Source organism: Seriola aureovittata, chromosome 5, assembly GCF_021018895.1.
Source record: "Seriola aureovittata isolate HTS-2021-v1 ecotype China chromosome 5, ASM2101889v1, whole genome shotgun sequence".
Classification (NCBI taxonomy): Eukaryota; Metazoa; Chordata; class Actinopteri; order Carangiformes; family Carangidae; genus Seriola; species Seriola aureovittata.
Genome location: NC_079368.1, coordinates 2,040,149 through 2,064,813, shown reverse-complemented (window position 1 = coordinate 2,064,813; position 24,665 = coordinate 2,040,149). Strand labels below are relative to the sequence as shown.

At 42.1% G+C, this 24,665-nt stretch overlaps 1 protein-coding gene across 2 annotated transcripts in view; it reads right to left on the bottom strand.

Annotated features, from left to right (window-relative positions):
• LOC130169174 (tight junction protein ZO-2-like) overlaps positions 1-21,236 on the bottom strand; it is a 121,762-nt gene extending 100,526 nt beyond the window's left edge. For both annotated transcript variants that reach the window (XM_056375660.1, XM_056375661.1), the window contains exon 1: positions 21,111-21,236. In XM_056375660.1, coding sequence (XP_056231635.1) covers positions 21,111-21,217 — 107 coding nt within the window. In that variant the 5' untranslated portion in view covers positions 21,218-21,236. The remainder of the gene's footprint in view (positions 1-21,110) is intronic.
• Positions 21,237-24,665: the final 3,429 nt, after the last annotated feature.

Below are 24,665 nucleotides of genomic sequence, written 5' to 3'. Positions count from 1 at the left end.
CTATGCAGTATTTTGCAGGAACGTTTTCTGACTGGAGCAGGGCGGTCAAAGATGAGGCTGACACCCGGGGGCCTGTAGGGCAGCAACCAGCACAGGCACCTTCGAGTCCCCTAGAGCCATCATCACTGGCCTGGGTGGAGCAGGGAAGAGCTGCTGCTGGGGATGCATTGAATGGGTCGGTGGTGGTGAGTCTGTGTCTCTCCATCCCTGAAGTGAGCTCCTGCCTCTTCATAGGAGACTTGAACTTCCACATGTCCAGGCTGCTCTGGTGCATGGCAGAAAACACCACCCTCTACTTGTCGTTGTCCAGCAGGTTCTGTCAGAGATTAACGTCGCTCACCTAAAGGATAGAGAGAACAGCACATAAGAAGACAAAAACACATGCAAGTATGAACAAGTATGACAGGGTACAGAGGGAAAGTAGCAAGACAACAAATGTTCCCGACCTGCTGGTTGGTGAGACTGATTTGGCTGGTTCCTCAGCTCCACCAAATACTCTGCCAAAGATGTCAACTTTGTTCATGCCTGGCACACTACAGACATCCACAGTTATTTTATTTCTTTACACATAATCATTAATGTACATCCCCCGGACTAATCAGGAAATCCTGAATCAAGTCCAGAGGACACACCTGGCTGTGGCATAGTGGCAGCAGCCTGAAAGGGAGCAGCCTTCCAACCACAAAACTTAAGGCTATTGGTGTTGACAAAGCTTTGGTGTTGAGAGGACAGCTCAATGGTCACCACTGCAGTCCCCAAATCCTGGTTCCAGCTGTTCAGACCTTCCAGGAGGTGCATTTTTCACTGCTTCTTGATGAAGCTGTAGCTCCAGCAGTGGCTGGCTGAATTCCTCCAGACGCATCCTGTTTAGAAGACAACAACAAATTTGCATTTGTTTACTGCATGAATAAAGGCACCACTAAAGATAACTTACAATATAGCTTGACCAATGAATAGACACTGCACTCACAGAGGCTTCTGCCAGGCCGGTGTTCACAGCAGGGCACGGTGTCCTCACAGAGGATGGAGGTGGAGAAGGGCTGGGGGTCCTCCTAGCCATTAAACTGGGCTTCAGTGGATTTGGTGGGTTTGATTTGTTTTTGGTGAAACAGCTTATCGCACGGTATGCTGAGTCCAAGGCCACAGACTGCGGAGCTTTAGCAGCAGACTGAGTGACAGGCTGTAATAAGTAATAGGTACATATTTTGCAATACTTTACCTCCTGACAGAGGTTAGGCCACTTCTAATGCCTTGGGGCTGGTCTGTTGTCTCCTCCCGAAGGCCAAACCCAAGAACTGGGAAACTCAACTATACCATCCACTCTCTATCTCCCATGGCCTCATCGTAAGGGCGTAGGTTTGGTCTCAACATTGTTAGGGATGCAACAAAACCACCACCCCTCCAAAACAAAGAGGACTTTTTAATGCCGTCAACCAAAGGGTTTATTATGTGCAGGCATATACTATTATCCTGCATACTTATTAGTGTGAATGCTGAGTCTGACTCAGTTTAGATTGTCCTGTATTTACACTGTTCATACAAAGTCCTTCAAACTGTTCTCAGGTCAGATTGGACTGTATTTACAAAATTTAAAAACTTCACAACTGAGACCAATTTCTGTCTAGTGTAACTGTTGAAAAAATAAACGTTCTACTGTTTAGAATGCAGTTCATCTTTCTGTTATTAATACAAATGATTTCTTTTACAGTTTTGAGGTGTTTTATTCCTACTCCCACCTTTCCACCTTTGGCAGTGAGTAATTTCACTTTCAACTGTTTCAACAACATGTTTCAGTTCTCAGCTTTTGCAGCTAGTGGAATTCAGATCCTTCAGTTTAAAATTTTTTCAAAGCACTTTACTTCAGTAAATATGAGCTGCTTTTTCAACCATTTTAGCATAATGTCAGAAATCTCTTTCAGGTATGACGTTACAAGTTTTGCTTGTACATTTCTTCTTTGTGAGGTTTTTTCAGCCATTTTAGGCCATTTAGCTTTCAACTTACCTTCAACTTTCAGTTTTTACATTTTTGAAGAGTTTGGTGGTATTTGTTACACTTTCCATCAACAATTCAGGCTTTTTTCACCCATTTCATGCCATTCAACCTCCAGCTTACAAGTTCTGCTTTTAATCTTCAGCCATTGCTTCAGCTACTTCAGCATTGTCCACAGGAAATGCATTTTCTAGTTCGACTTATTCATCTTCCATATTGAAATTTCAGCATGTAACTAGTCCCGGAAATCCCAGACAATATATATATATCAGTATGTGCAGCTTTATCTGGAATTGTGTGCTATGACTTTTCTAGTGATTCGAAGAACCATGGCGACATAAATGATGATAAACGGCAAAGAAAAATGGTGAAAAATGAATGGGGAGACATTGTGAAAATGACCAATCCCAGCCCTCTTTGGAGCTCTACTGCTACGTCATACTTCAACGTAGAAAAATAGTTGAAATGTTAAAAGTGTAACAAGACTTGAGACTATTGGGTTAAATCAGTATTTTTACAACTATTACAGTTTTCACAAAATCGCAGTTTCCGTTTTGTGTAATTTTTAGACAGTTTAAGATTCTATAATGGGTGTGTATTGCACAGAATCTTCATAGCTAGAATGGATGACATTAGATACACTCTACCTGCCATCCCTGAAAAATTTCATAAAATAAAAAAACAGACAAACTCTTTTAAACCCCACAATTTCCAAACTTCATTGACAATTTTTATATTAAAAATCCAGAGATTTCTGACCTGTATCACCCAGTTTTGGTGTAATTCTGATATATTTTACGATTTTTGAGGAAATCCCACCTCAGTTAAACTGAGCTCTGAATCTCTGGCCCTCAACAGAGTTGAAGGGAGTTTTAAAACTGCGATAAAACCTCAACCCTAAACTGTAGGTACACATAAAAGATATCAATCTCTTTATTGAAACCTTGGGACGACAATGGTGAAGTGATCTTTTCAAAAGGACTTGCAGTTTTCTGTTTCATCCAATTTTCATCTTAAACGCTGTTGTCTGCTTAGGGAGACAGAGGGGATTGTGTGTGTGTTTCCCTCCTCCCCCTGGTGGCCACAGACACCATGGCAACTAGTATCTCAGCAGGTGCTACTGACAATTACTGGGCAGGAATGGGCAAAGCTGATTCTGATTGGCTAATTAGACTCATTACTTGTTAGATTTTTAACTCAGTTAAGAGAGAAACTGTAAGGTAAATCAACACAGTGTATTTGCGTGTACTTTTGTGTGCGTGTTGTTGTGTGGTTCCTTGCATGTGTGTATATGTCTTTCTATAATTGTGAGGACAAATATGGTTAAAAACCATTATTGTGAGGTCATTTTGGCCGGTCCTGACAACTTCAAAGGGCTGTTCGAAGGTCAAGCTTTGGCAGTTCCCAGCACCACTCACGCTCATACATTTAAAGACACACAAACAACATCACCACCATATGGATATTAACTGTATAAGTGTCTCAACCTACACAGGAGGCTCTATGGTAAACAGCTCTACTGCCACACACAACAATACACACACACACACATTGACAGACACACAGAAACAACATCTTACTTTTTTGATTTTTCACCTTCAAAATAAGAGTCTCAACCAGGTAAAAAGAACTTACTGGAGGTTCTGTTGGGCAGCTCTACCACTACACACAAACAAACACACACACACACACACACACACACACACACACATATTGACAGAAACACACGAACACCATCTCCATGATTTGGATTAACCTTCAAAATAAAAGTCTTAACATGGTTAGAGGGAATTATTGGCTCTGCTGTGAAAACCTTATGTCATTTATACTGCACAGACACTTTCAAAATAGGAGTCTCAAAAAGGTAAGAGGTAAGGTAGGTAATAGAAGTTCGTCTATAAGGGGATATAGTGGTATAGGTTTATTGCAGATCAACTTCTGTTAGGGCCTGTACATATGTGTATACATGTTTTGCTATGGTTGTGGGGACACATTTGGGTTTGAAACCATCAGTGTGAGGTTGTCTTGGCCAGTTGTGACAGCTTCGAATGGCTTTTTGAGGGACACCTGCAGTGACTGAGGTCAATGTCAAGATAAGTCTCTATGACATGAATGAAACTGAAAGTAATGTCCTGTGTACAGATTGAAACATGAGGAGTGAAGTACACGCATCAAGCAGCAGGCACATTTAAAATTTTCAAATTTTGAAGGTCCCTGCTGCTTGGTGCATATCCATCACACACAGGCTTTTGTAGATGAGCTAAGAGCTAAATCAAACTACAAGTTGAAGTTTAATGGTGGTGACGTTGAAGTCATGTGACCGTGGTGTAGTTGGCTTATAGCCTAACATTAGCTTATTACTTCTGCTGATTGTATTTAGGTTTCAAACGTCATAAAGTGGGTGTTCATTAGTGAAGATGATCCTGTTGAACAAAACCTGTCAGGATCATATCATGTTCATTTTTTGTAATAATCCAAAAGACAATGGAAAACTCACATTGGCTTTTTATGGAGGGAACCAGGGTGATGCCAACTTCAGGCTTGAACTACAAACATTTGTCCTCCTGCAGCAGTCTACTGTATCTTAGCTATTTTTGTACAGGGTAATTCTGAATGCTCGAAATGAAATTGCGGTAATTCCTGTAATGTAAAACAGACTCTGTATTCATGTGCAGTTCACTCAGAGAGTTTCAGACCCCTCAGTTTTTCATGTTTTTTTGTTGTTACTTTATGCTAAAATGCTTCATTTTTTCTTCATCTTAACTCAATAATGACATAATAACAAGGGGAGAACAGAATTTAAGACATTTTGGAAAACTTATTTGCAGCCTGATTCATCGACAGATACGTCCAGATGTCCAGCATCATTGTGTCTGAGAGCAACATCTGATCATGAACTGTACATGTACTGTCGGGCTGAGGGATGGGCTGTAAACCAGACTGAGACTGGGAGACGACAGTCAAACACATTACCCAATATAACCACAAACTGTTCTGGATTCAGCCTCACATCCCCTTCTCCTCACCTGCAACAGACCTCAGTGCTGCACTGATTAGCCCAGTTTATTTTTAAATTTCTTTTCAGCTGTATGATGACGCAAATGTCAATTTAATTTACCGTTGTTCTGTGTTATGTTTTAGGTTTGGAGTGTAAATTGAACAGGTTTTAAAACAGTATACAAATACACATATTTTAGCAAGTGTAAAAAAAATGTTATTCAAATGATTCTGTACATAATTCCTTGTATATAAGTGCATTTTATGATACTAATAAAAGTCAGATAACATAAATATAAAATCATAATCCAGAGAAACAACCAATCTTGTTTAGATGTTTCTTAATGTCATTATCTTTGAGACTGAGAGTTGATTATGATTCAATCCTGTATCTATGACTTTCCTCAGGGAAGAAGAAAGTTACCAACAGTTATTTATGATTATGATTGATTAAACCCAACCTAGAGATTTTCATGTCCATTCAATTGTTGTACATACTAGTGATTAACTGAACAGAGCTGAGAAAACCAACTCAGCCTTACCGCACCTTAGTTATGTCTTATTCCCACGTGGTCAGTATGAAAATATGTGACTGTATCTGCTGCTTTATGTTTAATTTACTATTTAATATTTTGATCTGGATGAATCATGAGAGCTCTGTGTTCTCACTGTAAACACAAGGAGCATATTGATAGACAATATACAAAAGCAAAGGCTGGGTCACTGTGCACCTGTAATGTTAGCAAGTCAGCTGCATAGTGAAACAACACAGCAAAACACAACAAAACACAGCTGACCTTGTACTTAAACTGCTCATTGTAAATACAGCTCCTTCTGATCCTGGATCAGTGATTAAGAGCCAAAGAGAAACTTCTGCCTCAAGCCTGTTTCTCTGCTTTCTGTCAAGGTCACTGTGTCAGTGTGTGTGTGTGTGTGTGTGTGTGTGTGTGTGTATGTGTGTGTTGGGGGGATTTGCTTATGGGATAGTGGCAACTTGCTGAGGAAGCTGAACAGAGGAAGAAAGGAGAGAGAGAGAGAGACCACTGCAGTGCGTCTAAACAGAGAGAGAGAGCAACACCATGAATACTGAATCCTCACTTTACCTATTTCTCTCTCTCTCTCTCTGTGTCTCTCTCTCTCTTCTTTGGTTGCCGCCCACATTATTTTTGGAAAGGTGTGAAACCGGCTGTGATGCAGAGATCTATCTATTTATCTTCCTGTCTCTAACTCCGTCACCTCTGAGCTTCCACCAAAAATACACGAAACTGAGGAACCACAAATAGAAGAGGCGTAAAAGAACAGAAGATTTTAAATGACAACAGCTGAGCAGTCCAACACCTCACTGTTACCTTAAAATAGATACAACTGTAAATAAGGCCACATCTGCACTGCACTGTGTTTGGATTATGTAAGTGTGTGTGTGTGTGTGTGTGTGTGTGTGTGTGTGTGTGTGTGTGTGTGCGTGCGTGCGTGCGTGCGTGTGTGTGTGTGTGAGCATGTGCTGGATGACAGAGGGAGTGGTGTTGCAGAGGGTACAGTAACACCGTCACCTCATCCATCTGGCCTCCACTAATTAACACTGCTGCAGGAGATGTGCACAAACACACACACACACACACACACACACACACACACACACATCTCACAGAGCATATGCAGGACACGAAGTTGAGAACAGGAAGAGAAAAGGACAAAAGATACAGACTCGAGTGGATAAGATGTTTGTGTCTGTGTGTGAAATGTTGGTACATCAGTTACCTGACAGATAACCTGGTAAAATCATATCACACCTGGTGTGATATGATTTTCTTTCTTTATATGTGTTGTTCTCACAGCTCCAGCTCTTTTAAGTTAAGCTATTTACTATGTCAAGTTTTACAGCTCACTATATTTCAACAGGTGTCGTCACACAAACTTTTGCTTATGAAGAGTTTTGTTATTAAAGGTGAGTTCACCTGAATCATTTTCTCTCTTCCTTCCAGTGAATCTCTCTTGCATACAATTCTGGTTTTATTAGTCCAGGTTTTGGTTTTGGTTTTGGTTTTGGTTTGGACTTAAGTTTGTGATGGTCACTGATATAATCCATTTAAAAACAGTCATAGCTGACAGGAACATTGTTTCACTTTTAGGTGTTTTTTTTATGTCACCTCCATTGTACTGTGGTGGAGGCAGAAATCTCAAGATGTGGACCAGTAAAACCACTACCTGCATGGAAATAAATCTATAATTCTTTAATGGAAGGGTGTGTGTGGGTGTTTGTATAAATGTGTGTGTGCAGAAGGCAAAGAGAAAACCCAAGTGAAACAGGTTTTAAGGACCAAATCAAATACTGAGACACTTCTGTTTCTTTAAACTGTAACAACATTCACACTCTACTGGACTTCCTCCCAGGATTAGAAACCACATCAACTTGCTTGAGTTGAATGAGCTCAGACTGCAAAATATCAGTCAGTCTACAGCTGTAAAAAACACAAACAAATCACCTGCAGAATGAGTGTTCAGTGACATCTCCATGATCCATCATCTGAGCAGCACTCATAACTGAGAGGAGTGATGTCCAAAACTACAAAATAAAACCCAAACTTCCTGATCCATCAATTTCATTCATTCTTCAGTCAGCTTTACTCCTGTCTGTATTTGTAGTGTGTCCTGATGGTGATGGTGGTGTCATCAGAACATGAGGAGTCATCCTTTGGGGAGAATCAGTGTCCACAGCAAATGTGCTTCGACTAACCAGTGTTACCATCCTGTCATTCTGCAGCTAAACATTAATGTGAGTGGAGCTATAAGAAGACATCAATTAGCCTGTGTCTATTGTTGTTACTCCACCCTGCCTCCTCCACAGTAAACACAGCTATTCATACATCATCTGCCTCCTCTATCATTTACACACCTACAGGTCCAGTGTTGTGCATGAACACGTTCGCTGAACTGAACAAATCAGTTTACAAATGGTGAACGTGAAAGTGAGCGGCGTTCACCCTCACTCATGTTTTACGACAGTTTTACAGCACGCTGCATGACGTCTCCATAGACACGGCCCAGCTTGGCTGGTGCTAGCGGTGCAGACGCTACAGACGCATCTACTACTGCTGAAGCCAGCTTGTTTAAGCATTTGAAGCAATTTTATGAACAAACAAGTGAAGAACCAGACAGATTATATTTATATACAGATTTTAAATGTAACTCATGTCTGATATTCTTCAGCGGTGTTCAATAATTTATTTAGTTTGGGAGTGGCAATCATTTGGGGCTGGTGATGGATGGTAGAAGGAGGTTCTGTTGAAAGAGAATAGCGGCCTATTTATTAAAAATAAAAAATACAAAAACGGAACAAATGAACATGAACTAGTTCATTTTTGGAACTGTGAACTTAGTTCAAAATATAAAATAATGAACTATGAACATGAACTAGTTCATTTTCATCTGTGTGAACTGAACTTTGAAGTAGTTCTTTTTAAGTGTGAACTGGCACAACACTGACCAGGTCCTTGGCACAGGCAGCTAGCGGTGTCCTCATCCACAGGGGGCGCTGCAAAAAATCTGAATGTTTAACTTACTATTTACTTATACTAGTAAAACTATTATTTTGAAATATTACATAAACCCACACAACAACATAACGTCATCTTCATCATCTATCATCTTCATTTACTCCTAGCCAGTAACATCTAGGCTGATGTCTACATGTCTAATCTTCAATCTTCCTGATCTGTCTAAAGAAATGTAACACTTGTGAGATTCATCCAGAGGTGTAAGCATCAGCCCAGATGTTACTGGCTCTGAGTAAATGAAGATGGCACACAGCATAAATGAACACTTTTATTTTCGCCGAACAAAAATGACACTTTCAGAGTGAATATCCCTTTGTAATTATACAGGGCCAGCCCAAAGCCTCTACTGTACCACACTACAACATCTGGACATTACATGTCCCAAAATTGATATTGATATAGTGAAGCAGAGCGAAACTACAGAGATTTTAGTGGAGGCATTTCTAGGTGAAATCTTCAAATTTTCCACCCAACCCTAAATAGAAAAGTTCTAAACACACACATAATGATAAAATTCAAACATATCTTTATATAAAATACATATAGACACGCTGTGAATACAGCTCTTTCACTGAGTTTAGTAAATCTGTGTCAGTACTAGATTCACCTGCCAAATGGAGACAAAGACATGTGATCACCTGATCGCTCGGGTAGTGTCACTGTGCAGACATGAACACAGGCGGCTGGATCGACTCAATATGAAAGTGAAACACTAGCGGATTATCAGCACCAGACAAAACTTGCCCGTGTGTGCTGTAGAACACATTATGCAGCTACATTATGCATATTGCATTTGCAGTTAATATTTTTATTTTGTGCAATAATTTTTTTACTGGTTTCTTTAATATCTTATTTTGAGCAATGTCTTTTTTGGTTATTTTCTATTTAAAATAAAATAAAATCTCAAAGACAAAGCTATGCATTTTCTGTGTGAGTTGACTGCGATGCAAGAGCACCAAATTTGTCCAGGGAGGTCAGCCTGGTGTCAAAGATCACATCCTCCACTGTCCTTGCTCTAAAAGCACTGAGCCCCCTCCTGCTGGTGGAGCTCCTTTTGTCAGCTGACCTACCTAGGAAGTAAATCTAAACCACCCTCACCCCTCTGAATGATCCTCTCTCTCTTCTTCTCTGCATAAACATCCATCTTCTCATACCCTCTGTTTGACCTTCTTCTCACCGCTGTCTGCCGCATCAGTAGCAGTAGAGGATGTAAAGGGTCAGTATGAGCTGCACAGGGTCGCACTGTGGTCCAGAGCTTTTCACTGGTTTTCTGATGCAGAGGAAGATGTCAATGCTGGTGGCAGTGCTGCCTTGGCTGTTGCTCAAGTTAAACCACTTTCACTTTGTCTATAGTGACTTTCAGTTCACAACCAGTTAGAGAGCAGCTGTTCCCAACATGACCTGTGACCTGTGACCTGTGACCTGTGACCTGTGATGGATGAACAAAACCTCATCTGTTTTGAAGTGACATCAGTCTTTGTTGGAGTGGTCTGATGGCACCTGGTCGTGTAAAGCTACACTTCATCTTTGGGTTGTGCGCTGCACCACACCTTGCGGTGAGCTCACGCTGCTCATCATGTGAAGAGGTCATCAGAGGAAAGTCTATTTCAGGGTGTCTCTGTGATTGACAGGTTGTTGTCACAGTCATTCATCACAGCTGGTGTCTGCTGGTCTGAGGCAGCTCTTTGACGAGATTAGGATTTACTGGCTGCAGTAATTGAAACGCTGTTAACACAATACAATATGGTAGATACACAAAAAGTGATTAATCACTAAGGAACAAGTGAGGGACCAATCAGGAATAATCTGATCACTAATGAATAGTTTCTGAATGACTCTGGAGATAATGATGAGATGTTATAGAACAGACTGGCAGATTCTATATTAATGAAACATTAATAATGATTAGTTAAATATCTGTGAATCCCAATAACCACTGTCTTCATGAGTAGTTCCTGATGAACTCTGAACCATTAATTACTCATTACTTATTCATCAGTGCCCCCCACCCCCACCCCCACCCCCCTCACCCCAGTACACCTGTAAGCTCATGGTCACTGTGACTGTTTAACATTCAACCTGCTTCTGATTATCACTTATTGACAGCACTCTGTTCTTATGATGTATGTGTGTGTGTGTGTGTGTGTGTGTGTGTGTGTGTGTGTGTGTGTGTGTGTGTGTGTGTGTTGTGTGTGTGTGTGTGTTTGTGTATAAACGGTCAGAGAGAAATAATGAACACTGTGGCTTGTGGGTCACCTCAGGGTGCCATCTATCCTCACAGCCAAATGGATCAATCAATAGAGGAACATTAATCTGTAGCAGGTCCACCTACAGCGTGAACAGGACAGCACTGATCAGAATAAGAAATATAGACCCACACACACTCGCGCATGTACACACACACACACACACACACACACACACACACACGCACACATGATATAAAAACAACACCCCCTCCTCTTCATGAATTTCCCCATTTCCCCTAGGGGATAAATAAAGTATGTATCTATCTATCTATCTATCTATCTATCTATCTATCTATCTATCTATCTATCTATCTATCTATCTATCTATCTATCTATCTATCTATCTATCTATCATCTATGCATCCATCCATCCATCCATCCATCCATCCATCCATCCATCCATCCATCCATCTATCTATCTATCTATCTATCTATCTATCTATCTATCTATCTATCTATCTATCTATCTATCTATCTATCTGTCTATCTATCTATCTATCTATCTATCTATCTATCTATCTATCTATCTATCTATCTATCTATCCCACCTCCAGTCTTGGGTGTCACTGTGCTAACACAAACGGCTTCACTGCACCGAGAGCAACAGACAAACACTGACTGTCTCTGTCTCTGAGCTACTGTCCACAACAAGGTGTGAAAAGGTGTTACCTGCAGACATTAGCTGTCAGGTGAGACGGACCAGAAACAACTTCATCTACATGTCCAGCAGGTTCATGTTTTGGTCCTTTTCTGACCTAAAAAGTATCTTCACAACCCGAGTGCTGCATTAACGTGTGGATCTCTCAGGTTTAGCTGTTACACTTTCATTGAACATTTCTAATGAATTGTTGTGAAAAACATTTTTTGATTTTGAATTCCAGATCCTTTGAGTTGATTCTAAATAATGCACTGTCTCATTAAATAAATTAATTCTACTGTATTGTAAATGTATAAAAGCACTGCATCAATGTTTCTGCTCTTTAAAACTTAAAAACAAAGTGAAAGTTGTGTAAAGGATAAAAAAAAACATGGAAACCTCTTGCATTCTTCTGGTAGAGTTGTTTTTCAAAACTTTCTAATAGCACTGGAACATACCCAACAGTACAGTGTAGTGTCTTCAACTTGTGGGGAACACTGTGGTGCTCCATGCCGGCTGTTGCTGTTGCTGGGTCAGTGCACTGATTAGCAGTATGTAGCTAGTGAGGCATGAGGAGCCCTGACTGTGTGAGGTGGTCTTCACACAGTCATAGGAATGAACTGTTGTTCTGTTTATGGCCGGAGAACCAACAGTTATATCAGCTCTGTGTTATAATAACATGGTGAAATTGAAAGACAGAACACACTGTAGTGAGAACTACTATTGAGGTGGTTTGAGTACTGCTGAGTCCTCATGTAATAATGTAGCGATAATTACTGAGTACTCATGTAATAATGTAGTAATGTCGACTGAGTACCCATGTAATAACCATAGACTGTAACTAAAGATGGACATAGCCTCGATGACGTCACCCGCAGGTTTCTGAAGAGCGGTTTTGAAGCTCAGAGTGAGCTGCTCCACCGTTGCCATCTTGCCAGTGCCTGACTCCACCTAACTCCCAGCTGATAGGGCAAAGAGGTGGGGCATGTGTGGAGCCGAGACTTCACTTCATGCCGGCTTGTGGTAAGCATATACTGACCTACCTGTCACTCAAAGCAGACACGCCCTCAATTATACATTACTTTAAGCCTTAATAAAATGTAACCAGGTGAGTTATATAAACAGGTGAGTCATGAAGGAGGAAATTAGCTCTAGAGACCAAAACTGTTTTTTGTACCAGGCTGTAAACATGTTTATTTCTGCTGTAAAGTTGGACATTTTAACATGGGAGTCTATGGGGGCTGACTCACTGTTGGAGCCAGACTCAAGCAGCCGTTCTTGTTTACAACAAGCTCGAAACATTTCATAATGAATTGGTTTCTCTGAATCACTGAGGATATTAAGAAGATATGCTTTTCCAAGTTTTTTTGCTTTATTTCATCCATTACTGACCACTAGCTCTCCTGGCTACTTCCCAGAGCGATTTGCATATGTGCTTGCAACACAACATGCATCGACTCAGAGACAGTGAGAGAATTTTATTATTAATTTAGTTTTAAAATAATCCAACACTTCACACAAAACACTGCTCAGGTCGTGTGTCAAGAACAGTCAGGTCTGGTTGGTGAGGATAATGAACTGAGAATGTTCTCCTGTCCAAGCAACGCTTGATAAAAACTACAGTGAGCAGCTGTTTTAAGAAATTCTTTTGAACATGTTTTGAAAATGAAACTATATATCTGTGATCTGTTTGGCTTGGAGCTGAGCCACACTGTCTTCTGTCCTCTTTTTTTTTGTCCCTTCCTTTTCATGCAGCAGTACATACTTACACACAATATATACTGTGTCTGTGGTTAGTTTTCCATTGTAGTTTGTATTGTATCATGGCATCATATGGATGTAATCAGATCATCAGGATACCATGGATTTCAAGGTAAGTAAGATGTGAGCATACACACTGTTGCCATTGCTATCTGTTTGTCAGGTGACCTTGCCACACCTTAGCTTTAGCTGAATCGATGTCTCTGGGCCGTGGTACAGTAATGACTGCCAGATAAATAGTGCAGGATTGACGACGTGTTCCTCCAGCCATGTGTGGACAGAGGCTGCTCTGGGGGTCTTTGATTGGTTTATTAGCGACAGATCCGCAGCTGCCTCTGCACTCCCTCGCCGACGCCCAGCACTGAATCTAATACTGCTCCTGTCCCAGGACAAATCCATCAATCTAACACACACACACACACACACACGCACGCACACACATACACACACACACACACAATCTGAGTAAAATATTGAGCAGCAGTGTCACTGTTACGTTACATTTAAGTCTGTCTATACATCTCTGTTTCTCTGTCTTCCTCTGTCCCTGATTTCTCACAGACTCAAATGATGTCTGTCAATATCAGTAGTCATCTCTTTATCCTCTTGTCACAGTGACCATACACACACACACACACACACACACACACACACACACACACACACACACACTGCTTCAGCTGAACCAAACACAGGTAAAGGAAACACATAACATCCTTTAACTGTACACACAAATGAACTGACCTGAGCACGATGGGCACAACTCCAAGTGGCATAAATAATTAAACCGCCATAAGAAATTCACCTGACACAGTCAAATGAAAGCCAATCAGCTTTAATAAAAACTGCTCCACCCACAGAAACGACTTTAGGAAGTACTGTGACCAGTAAACCTGACCACTGTCCCTCTGTACAAAATTTGGAACTGGATTGAAATGAAAGCAGTTTCACCTGTGCAGCACGTACAGGGTTATATTAAGGCTGTGTTTGGACATTTAGCAAGCAGAAATATCAAGTCTCCGGTGATGTTAGCAGCTCTGTGAGGCTGCACTGAAACACAGCAGCATTGAACTAAGCACTAAAGACAGCGTCCTAACACACTAACAATAAACAATGTAAATATACCGATGTTCAGCAGGTATTTTCCCTCTTAGTTTAGCGTGTTAGCATGCTAACTTTTGCCTATTAACACTAATCACAAGGTAGAGCTGAGGATGATGGGGATGTCTTTAGTTATATCCAGTATATTGGTCATAAAGTAAAAGGCTGATAATGGTGATGAGGTTATTACAGTTCATCCTGATGAAGACTGATGTGTGAGACGTCTCTGTACCAGAGCCAGAGACCCAGATCTCCTTCTATAGGACGGCAGTTATATCACTTTGTTAAAGATAGAACTTAAGTCAGTATTCATCAGTCAAAACCTCAGTAACTTCTATGGACCGAACACCAACCCTGTACAACTCCACTCAACACACCATCAGACTGGCGCCATCATAAACACATATGCACAGATATATAAAAACATATTCAACTCAACCAATCCAATACAACTGAGCAAGCCAAACTTTCACACGCACACACACACACTACTAACACACACACAGAGTAAAAGCTTAACACACACTACAGTGTATTCACAGACGCTCTGCTGCTGCTGCTGCCTTGCTCCTGAGCACAGCAGCAGGGCAGTGGAAGTAGAGGAGGTGTGACTCTACCTTGCCCTCGGTCCAGCAGAAACAGATGTTAGTGGAGGTGCTCAGGATATCTGAAATGAAGGAGCAGACGCCGAGACGCATGGTGATAGACGACAACGCCGGAGAGATATAGAGATAAAAAAAGAGGAGAGAAAGAGAGAGATGCAGGAGCTGTTGACAGAGCAGAGACCAAGCAAGACTGAGGAGAGAGAGAGAAGGGGGGGGGAGAAGGAGAGAGGGGGAGACAGAGGGAGAGAGGGAGGAGGATGGCTGCACTGCTACTGCTGCTGCATGCAAGACTTCTGCGAGTGTGTGCCACTGTGTGTGGACCTGTGCGTGCGTGCGTGTGTGTATGTGTGTGTGTGTGTGTGTGTGTGTGTGTGTGTGTGGGTGGGGTTGGGGGTCGCAGGGACAGACGAGACAAGGACAGAATTAATAGTCTCTCTACACCAATTTGGTTCAACAGACATTTTTTGAGTTCAACTTCAGTGAACTTCAGCTGTTCAGCTGTAACCAGGTGTTCACAAACATCTCATGACATTCATGTGTCATTATTAACTCAGCTTCTTCTTCTCTCGGTAGTTTTGTGTTTTGTCTGCAGGTATTTCTACCTCCACCAGGTGCTGTTCATGGTGGACTGTTGGGTCTGTAAATAATATTGTTGTCAGGTTGTCACGGACAAGAGGAGACACCAGGAGACTCAAGGAGACACCAGGAAACAAAAGGAGACACAAGGAAAGAGACAAGAGGAGACACCAGGAGACAAGATAGATAGATAGATAGATAGATAGATAGATAGATAGATAGATAGATAGATAGATAGATAGATAGATAGAAAGATAGATAGATAGATAGATAGATAGATAGATAGATAGATAGATAGATAGGGGGTGGTGTCTTCAACAACTATAATGATGACAAAAAAAACAAACACAAACACAAACAACACTGTCTAAAAGAATAAAGTGACTGTTTCTCTGGAGGAAATCAAAGTGACTGAATTCTGTTTGTAGTATATAACCTGCTGTTCTGGGAACAGTCAGCAGTGTGCAAACTGTATGTCTGTGTGTCATCTCATCAGGTCCGTAAGGAGATCATGTTACTACTGAATGAATGAATGAATCCTGAGATGAATTCCCACTCAGTGTTTTCCTGTTTGTTGGATCAGTGGTAGCGAGTGGTAAAGATCACACTGAAACATCACTGACCAGACAAGTTTTGTTCAGGTTTACATATTAAAACATACAGAACCAACCCCCCACCACTCAGACAGTCCAATAGTCCAACAACAACAAAATACTGCATTTACATTAAAGTTAAAGATCACAAGTACATAGAAATAGATATATGGGTGACATTTTGAATAAATAGTCCCTTGCAATGCTGGATTACCCACAAAGCATCTGCCCAAGGGCTCCAGATTTTCCGAGACCCTGTTCATTGTGTCAATCACTTTGGAGTAATTTGATTATTTGTAAATGTATGTGGGTCTTTGTACGACACCAGTATAGAGACAATAAGGGTTTAAAGATGCTCCTACTTTGTTGATCTGATCTTGGGTCCCTGTTTTACTGATCGGCCTTGTGTCAAAACCTTTATTTCACTCTACATTCTGTTTATATGTCACATTTTCCTAATTTAATTTGTGTTTCATCAAATGTATTGCTCATTTCTGTCCACAGGTAAATCTGACCATGAGCAGGTAGCACATAGATATCTGAACATAAATGAAGGGTGGATTCTATTGTAATTTTCAGATCAATATTCATCACGTGGGAGTATTCCAGGCAGGCCTGGAATACTCCCACGTGATGAATGACTCTTTCACTTCCTGCCAGACTTCTAGACTCATTACTGGGGTCCTCTATGAGTGTTCTTTAGGACTGTAAGCTATAACAGGCACTGTTTTAGCTAATCTAAAACTAAAGCCATAGAATATATACATACGCCCATAATGTATTTAATTTTAAACCCACCTCTCTCATGGGAGGACACCTTTATATCTAAATACCTTTTTCATACATGGTCTGGTATAATAAAATCAAGATATCTGCCGTAATCCAGTAGATTTTTTCTATGTATATCTTCTATTTAAATGAGATGCTTCAATGTAATTGGCAATGTCAGTTTTATGGTCATTATCAGTCATTGCTGCACTGTGAGTCCTGTTTGGGGGTGCAGTGTTTGTGCAATTGGGTCAGGGATCAGCGGTCGGTTTGAGCTGAGGGGTAGTAGCATGAGGTAGTACCACCTAACACACACACAGCTAACTAGCTAACCGCTATGTCTAGAAGGTGATTGCAAATGATTGACAATAAATAATCCCAAAAACCACAATTTGCAAGCAGTCAAATAAATCTAGCCGATCTAGAGATCAAATCTGAAGGATTAATTAAAACTAAAACCAGGCTGTTCTCATCAGTCAAGTCACCAGTAACCAGAGTATAAGCAACTGACAAGTGATGAAGTTAAAAGGTTAGTGGAGTAACTGCTCTCGCCTCCGTATCCAGTTTTTATATGGCCACACCGACCAGTCAGATATAAATAAACTTAATTTATTTGAATGTGGTATATTTATGAATGGTCAAATCAACAAGGACAAAATAAGATAATTTTCTGCTATCTTTTTGGGATGAGGCGGGACGATTTGGTGGGGCAGCGCGGAGCATTTGGTGGGGCATTTATTTGTTTTTAAAGTAGTGCAGGAGTTTTTCAGTTATAGATTTTTCATTTTTTCAATAATTGATATTGTGGAAATTCCATATGCAGTAGGAATTCTCTTCATAAATACTTTTATTTTGATCTGCCCTGTTTGGCAGCAACCGCTCCGGCTCTAGATAACAATGTGTGATTTGCAGTAAATGTACTATCTAATCCGACAAAGTCAAATGCGAGATTAATCTATGATCACAGTTCTCTGCTTGAACTTCACACATCCAATCGTTTGCTGGCTTATTGACTGGAAACACACAGTGATCTAGGGTTCTATGCCAGCAAGACCCAGGGGCCTACAGAGCAGCCGACTATCCTACCATCACTGTCCACCGCAGGGAGCTACAGAAGCATTGTGAGAGACCACGTAAACGTGGCACGAGAGCAGGTGTCAGCGCTAGGCTAAAGGCTAATCCCCACAGACCTGCTATTCTATTCTGCTGTCTAATAGATAGATAGATACTTTATTTATCTCCTAGGGGAAATTCATGAATGTTTGATCTCTGGAAAATAAAATGGACTACCTGAGACTGGATTTAACCACCTAACTCAAAGCGAGAGACTGGTGTTCTCTGATCTTCACCGAGACCTGGGCAGGCCAATCCCAGTATTCCCAACAGTGCCATTTGTGTAGATGGGCTAACAACATTCAGGGCAGACAGTAGCCACATTCTCAGCGGTAAATCAAAGTCACTGTTCTCCAGACATAAAGTTCCAGATGCTAAAATTGTATTTGCCAAGAGAATTGTCAGCCATTAGCATCACGGCTGTTTACACTGCAACTAGTGCGAACGCAAAAGATTCACTATCCACACTGTATCAATCAGTCTGAGCGATGCAGAATACAAACTGGGACTGTGTTTTTATGAGATTTTAATCAAGGCTAACCTGAAGCCAGTCTTGCATTTTTACCAACTGGTACTGAACTATGCAACCAGAGGAGAAAACACGCTTGACCGGGTTTACACAAACATCAAACATGCATTCAGGGCTGACCCTCACCCCCACCCTAACCTTCTGTTATGCTAACTCCAGCATACAGGCCCCTGCTTACTAAAAACAACCCATTGATGAAGTAATCTGGCCAGAGGAAGCTGTTTCAGCACTTCAGGGCTGTTTTAAATGTACAGACTGGAATATGTTCAGGGAAGCTGCCACTGTCAACGCATTGGGGAAATATGCTGAGTCTGTAACTTTATATACTGTATAACTAAGTGCGTAGAAGAATTGCCAATCATCAAGACCATCACTTCATGTACCAACCAGAAACCCTGGCTCCCCAGAGAGGTGCATGCACTTCTAAGAGCACAAAATGCTGCCTTCAAGTCAGGTGACAAAGATGCTCTCAGATCTGCTAGAGCCAACTAGAGTGGGAGTGGGAGCTGCAAAGCGTGCTTATGGACAAAAAATCCAGAGTCACTTCTTTGGCTCAAAAGATCCTAGATGCATGTCCCAAAGCATCCAGTCCATTATAGACTACAAGTCCACTCTACCTCCCTGCAATGACAATATAGACTTCCTCAATACACTAAATGCCTACTTCAGCCGGTTTGAGGAAAGGAACATGCCAGCAAAGAAAGTCCCCCCCTGCCTGGATGATGAGGTACTTTGCCTTGACCCAGCTGATGTGGAAGGCCTACACAGGGTCAACTCAAGGAAAGCTGTAGGTCCTAATAACATCCCAGGGTGTTGAGCCAAGGAGGTGCCATTCTACCCCCATGTTTCAAAGCCACCACCATCATACCAGTGCCAAATCACCTGCATCAACCCTCAATGACTACCGCCCTGTAGCACTCACTCCCATCATGATGAAGAAGTGCTTTGAGAAGCTGGTCGAGGATCTTATAACATCCAGATTCCCCATAGCACTCGATCCACTCCAGTTTGCATACCGCCCTAATCACTCCACTGATGACACCATTTCAGCAGCACATCACCTGAGCCTGGCACATCTGGAGAATAAGAACACTTACGTGCAGATGCTCTTCATCCACATCAGCTCCACATTCAATACAGTCCTTCCAGAGGACGTGGTTAATTAAATTGGCCCATTGGGTCTCAACACCTCTCTATGTAACTGGATATTGGACTTCCTTACAGACAGACCCCAGGCAGTACGAGTTGGAAATAACACTTCCGAGACCAAAATCCTGAACACCAGGATCCCCCAGGGCTGTGTTCTGAGCCCTCTGCTCTTTACCCTGATGACCTACGACTGTTGTGCCAAGTACAACTCGAATCATATCATCAAATTTGCAGATGACACAACAGTGGTTGGCCTCATCAGCAATGACGACAACTCAGCCTACATGGAGGAAGTGAACCAACTCGTTGCCTGGTGTACTCATAGCAACCTGTCACTGGACACCAACACGACCAAGGAGATCACTGCTGACTTCAGAAAGAAGCATGCAGCACACACACCACTCACAATCAACGGCAATGCTGTGGAGTCTTTCAGAAGCACCAGGTTCCTGGGGGTGCACATCACGGACCACCTGACATGGACTACAAACACCACCTCCCTTGTCAAGAAGTCACAGCAGTACCTGCATTTCCTGCAGCGGATGAGAGGAGCAAACCTCCCCACGCTTGTCCTCAACACATTCTACGTACATAGGCAAAATAGACTGACCAGCAGCATCTCAGTAAGGTATGGCAGCTGCACAGCATTTCATCAAAAATCCCTCCAGAGAGTGGTCAGCACGGCAGAGAAAAATCATCACAACCTGTCTCAAATCTATACAGGATCTGTTCCTGACGTGTTGTCCGAGCAGAGCCAACAAAATAACCAGAAATTCCACCCACCCTGCACATGGACTTTTTACCCTTCTGCCCTCTGGTAAATGCTAACTGCAGCATGCAAGACCGCATCTGCAGAAGTTTTTTCCCACAGGCCGCCAGACTCTTCAATTCCCTCTAAAAAATAAATTAAAAAATACATAGACATGCATGCACAATCAGTCACACTATAAGCACAGAGAGTGACTGAATGTATGTATCCCGCTTCCACAACTGTACTTATTATCTACTCTTACTATATTTCTAACTGCTGTTATTGCATTTTTAACTGCTGTTGCAGTTGCACTACTTGTTATGTCCTAGTCTATTATTATGTCCACTCTGTCTATTCATGTATATTTATATTTTATATTTATACATTTTCATTTTTTTATATATAACTGCACTATGAGCCAGGGGAATACACACTTTGGTTCTGCTGTGCACTTCTGTTGTATCCTCTGAATGACAATAAAGTTCATTGTGACATTCTGAACTACAGAGCTGTAAAGATTAGTGACTGTGTCTTGAATCTTGGTGACAAAATCTGTCCACAGACAGACAGACAGACAGACAGACAGACAGACAAACAGACAGAGAAGCAGACTCTGTCACATTGACTTCATGACCACCCACTCTGCACTCACACACATACTCAATGGAAATATACCCACACACAACACATATGTGCACACAGACACACACACAACAACAACAACAACAACAACTCACCGTGCAGGTTTCCACAGTTTACGTGGCGGAGGGATCAACTCTCTCTTGTTGAGGGGGGCGACTCCGAGAGCTGCCTGCATGATGGTGATGAACTTCTTATACCTCATGTTGCTGCTCAGCAAGGCTCTAGCATCATAGCAACACATGACAATCAGTTGCCATGACAACTCTTCAACTCTTCAGCCCCACAGTAGGTCCACCCTTTTTGTCACTAGGTGTTTGTGCTTGCCCCGCTGAGGAGTCGAGCTCATTGTCTGGAAGCCGAGCACTGAACAGAGGAGATGGAGCAGCAGTGGAAAAAAGCCAAAAGACAAAACAGCCGAGGTCTGATTTGTGTTGAAGCATCACTGTTATATAATTCACACAGAAAATCCCACTGTAGGAGGATAATAGTGGCACTAAGCCTCTGGGTGCTTAAAGTGGTAATCCGCTACATCCCCCTTTTTTACCAGCCGCAACAGCAGGGCTGTATTGTTTTCACCTTGTGAGTGTGTGTGTGTGTGTGTGTGTGTGTGTGTGTGTGTGTGTGTGTGTGTCTGTGTGTGTGTGTGTGTGTCATCATAGCAAAAAGTGGTCCTGGAGACACCTACCGTAGTGCAAACCCACAGAGAGGTGGTTTTGAGTACTTGTTGTGAGCGAGTGTCTCTCTGTCAGTCTGCCTGTTGTGGACAGATTTTGTCACCAGGACAACGTCACAACCTCCAAGATACAATCACAAACTTTACAGGTGTGTAGTTGAGATCAAAATAAAGAGTTTTGAAGATGGGTGTGCTCTGACTCATTAGTACAGAGGTCTCATGTAGTAATGAGTGCTGAGTACTGTGGCAGTGTAATGCAGAGATAATGTAGTGTCCGGACTGTTCTGGTTCTGTGGTTTCCTGTTGGTGGAGAAGCTGAATGCTATCGCAGGGGCATCTCTCTCTATCTTAAAGAATGTCTTGAAGACTCATCTCTTCTTCTTCTCTCACCTCCTCTCCTCACACCTGCTCTGAACGTCAGCAGGTGTCACCGCTGCTGTGATCCCATCACAACAAAATAAACAAACATTTCCAAACAAAGATATCTAGACATCCGATGGCCAAACTGACATGACATGTGCCGTGACAACTCAGATGATGAGTCACACTGTTTGTATTAAACATGCTTTCTGCCTGGTGGGGATTCAAACCTCTCTGCGTGAACATCAAGCCACCATGACGACAACAGCATTGAGTTTGAACCTGAAACCAACCTCTGTTCCCATGACACCCAACCTCGACTGTTTTCTTTAAAACGCAAAGGAAAAAGTAGCACGACGGAGTTACAGCACCACAGAAGTTAGATGGCTTAAGCAGTCAATGCGAAGATACAACTGTTGTTAACAGTGGTGAGTTTACCATCTACACAGTTTGAAGTGCAAAATTCATGTTTATTCAAAAAATGACTTCTTTTGGGGTGACCTGATAGCTGGGTGGTTGGGGTGCATTCCATGTGGGCACAGATCACCTGCGAAGCGAGTCCCCAGTTTGACTCTTCACTGCATGTCATTTCCCTACACCCTATCCCTGCATTTCCTGTCAATCTCCACTGTCCCATCAAATAAAAAATAAAATAGATAAAAAAAATTCACATGTCAAATGTCCAGAAAATAACTTAAAAAGTTGTTTTGTTTGACTTGTTTTCATGAACATACAAGAACAAGAGGAGCAGAGCTTAACTACATCATGGTGACATAGTGCTCTGTGAAAGTGTTCTGTGCTGGATGGCGTCAGCATCATGTATGATGGAGCAAGAGACATCAGGAGCTCGGTTCTATCATTCCTCCAGATTATTGAAAAAAGGATATTACTGTAATAAGCTTATGTACAAATGGATGCATTGTAACGCACACACACACACACACACACACACACACACACACACACACACACACACGATGATGAGGCAGTGTGGGGTGTATCATGGTTATGTCATAAGCTTCTGTGACCCGGTTCATCTGTCATCAACTCCGGACAGCACCACTGATCCCTGGGAAACTGAGTAAGTGATGTCATGTGGGAGGAGCCTGCTGGTGCGTTCACCAGGAAAAAACTTCTAAAACCGATCATTTAATATGGATATTTGGTATTCATGGACAGAGCCATCCCACCTCGTCATCTTCTGACACTAGAAGCAAAAATGTAAATGTTCAAACTACTTACCAGCAGATGACCATTTATCTTAGACATGGGGAGACATATCCAGTCCTGAGTTTTAGTTTTCCTGATGTAAGAAACTGAAATTCCCTTGAACAGTAAACGTTAGTGAGTGTTCGAAAGCCCACATTGTTCAAGTGAGATTTATGTGTTATATAGTGTGTTTGCATAGAGAACTTATTTTTCCCACTTTATCGAATGCGTCTCAGTTTTACCGACGTTCCTGAATGCACCACCTGTGTGCATGCTTCTGCTCCGTTAGTGTTCTCCTTTCTTCCATGCGGTCAAGAGCAGACAGTTTTCCTTCACCTCATGCAGCATTAGCTATCCTGATTCCCTGTTTTCCCGCTGTGTGTAAATGAGAAGTGGTGAGTGTGATTATTAGGTTATGTTTAATGATTATTATATTATTGTTTGCACAACTAATATTATGCTAGTGCAGTATTAAGCTAGTTTACTGTTTCTATGATAGTAAAATGTTTGTTTATTTTGTTTGTATTATTGTTGCAGACCACAGCTAAATAAATGAAGGATACTTCAATCTGACTGCCTCCGTGTTCTCTTACCAAGACACATTATCCCTACCTTGCCGCTCTTATACAACCAGTTTCCTGGAGAACCCATATCTCCTTTTTATGGTCCTTCGAGCCGGATAGAGCATCAATCAAGGTATGGAACCAGCAAACTTGGATGCACAGACTGAACCTGCACCCCAACGTGTTTCACAGAGGGAAAGACACCCTCCATCATACCTGAGCGACTATGTGGTTGCAACTCTCCCTCCAGAGGGACAAAACCAAGCCACACAGCCAGCTCCCTCCACCAGACATTCACGCAGTGAGCGAACACGTTCTTCCCGGACCTCCAATTCAAGACTCACAAGGTACTCACGTGCATCTCAAAGAACATTCCCATCTCTCTCAGACCTTGAGACAGCCCAGCTTGAAGAGCGAGTAAAGCAGATAGAGCTTGAGGAGTTGCAGCAGCAGGTGGAAGAGGACCAACTCGTCCAAGCAGAGTATCAGCGACTTCAAGCTCAAGCCAGAGAGGCCCAAAGGCTACAGGAGGAAGTTCTTAGAACCCGAGAATCATTAACAAAGCAACTTGAACAACGGCGACAAATAAAGAAGAGAGCTAACGATCTGGAAATAGCTAAGATGGTTACATCTCTTCTTAAAGAGAAAGCACAAGAACCAGATAGTGCAAGAGCCTCTGCTGCCCATTCAACTCATTCACTAGCGACGGCGGCTCTGCCTCCAGAGGTTCAAGTGGCTCAGCCTCTGGCGCCACCTGTGGCTCTGCCTTCGCCACACGTGAATCCGCCGCCAGAGGGTGCTGTAGCTCCGCCTCCGCTCCAGGTGACTCCACCTCCAGTGCAACA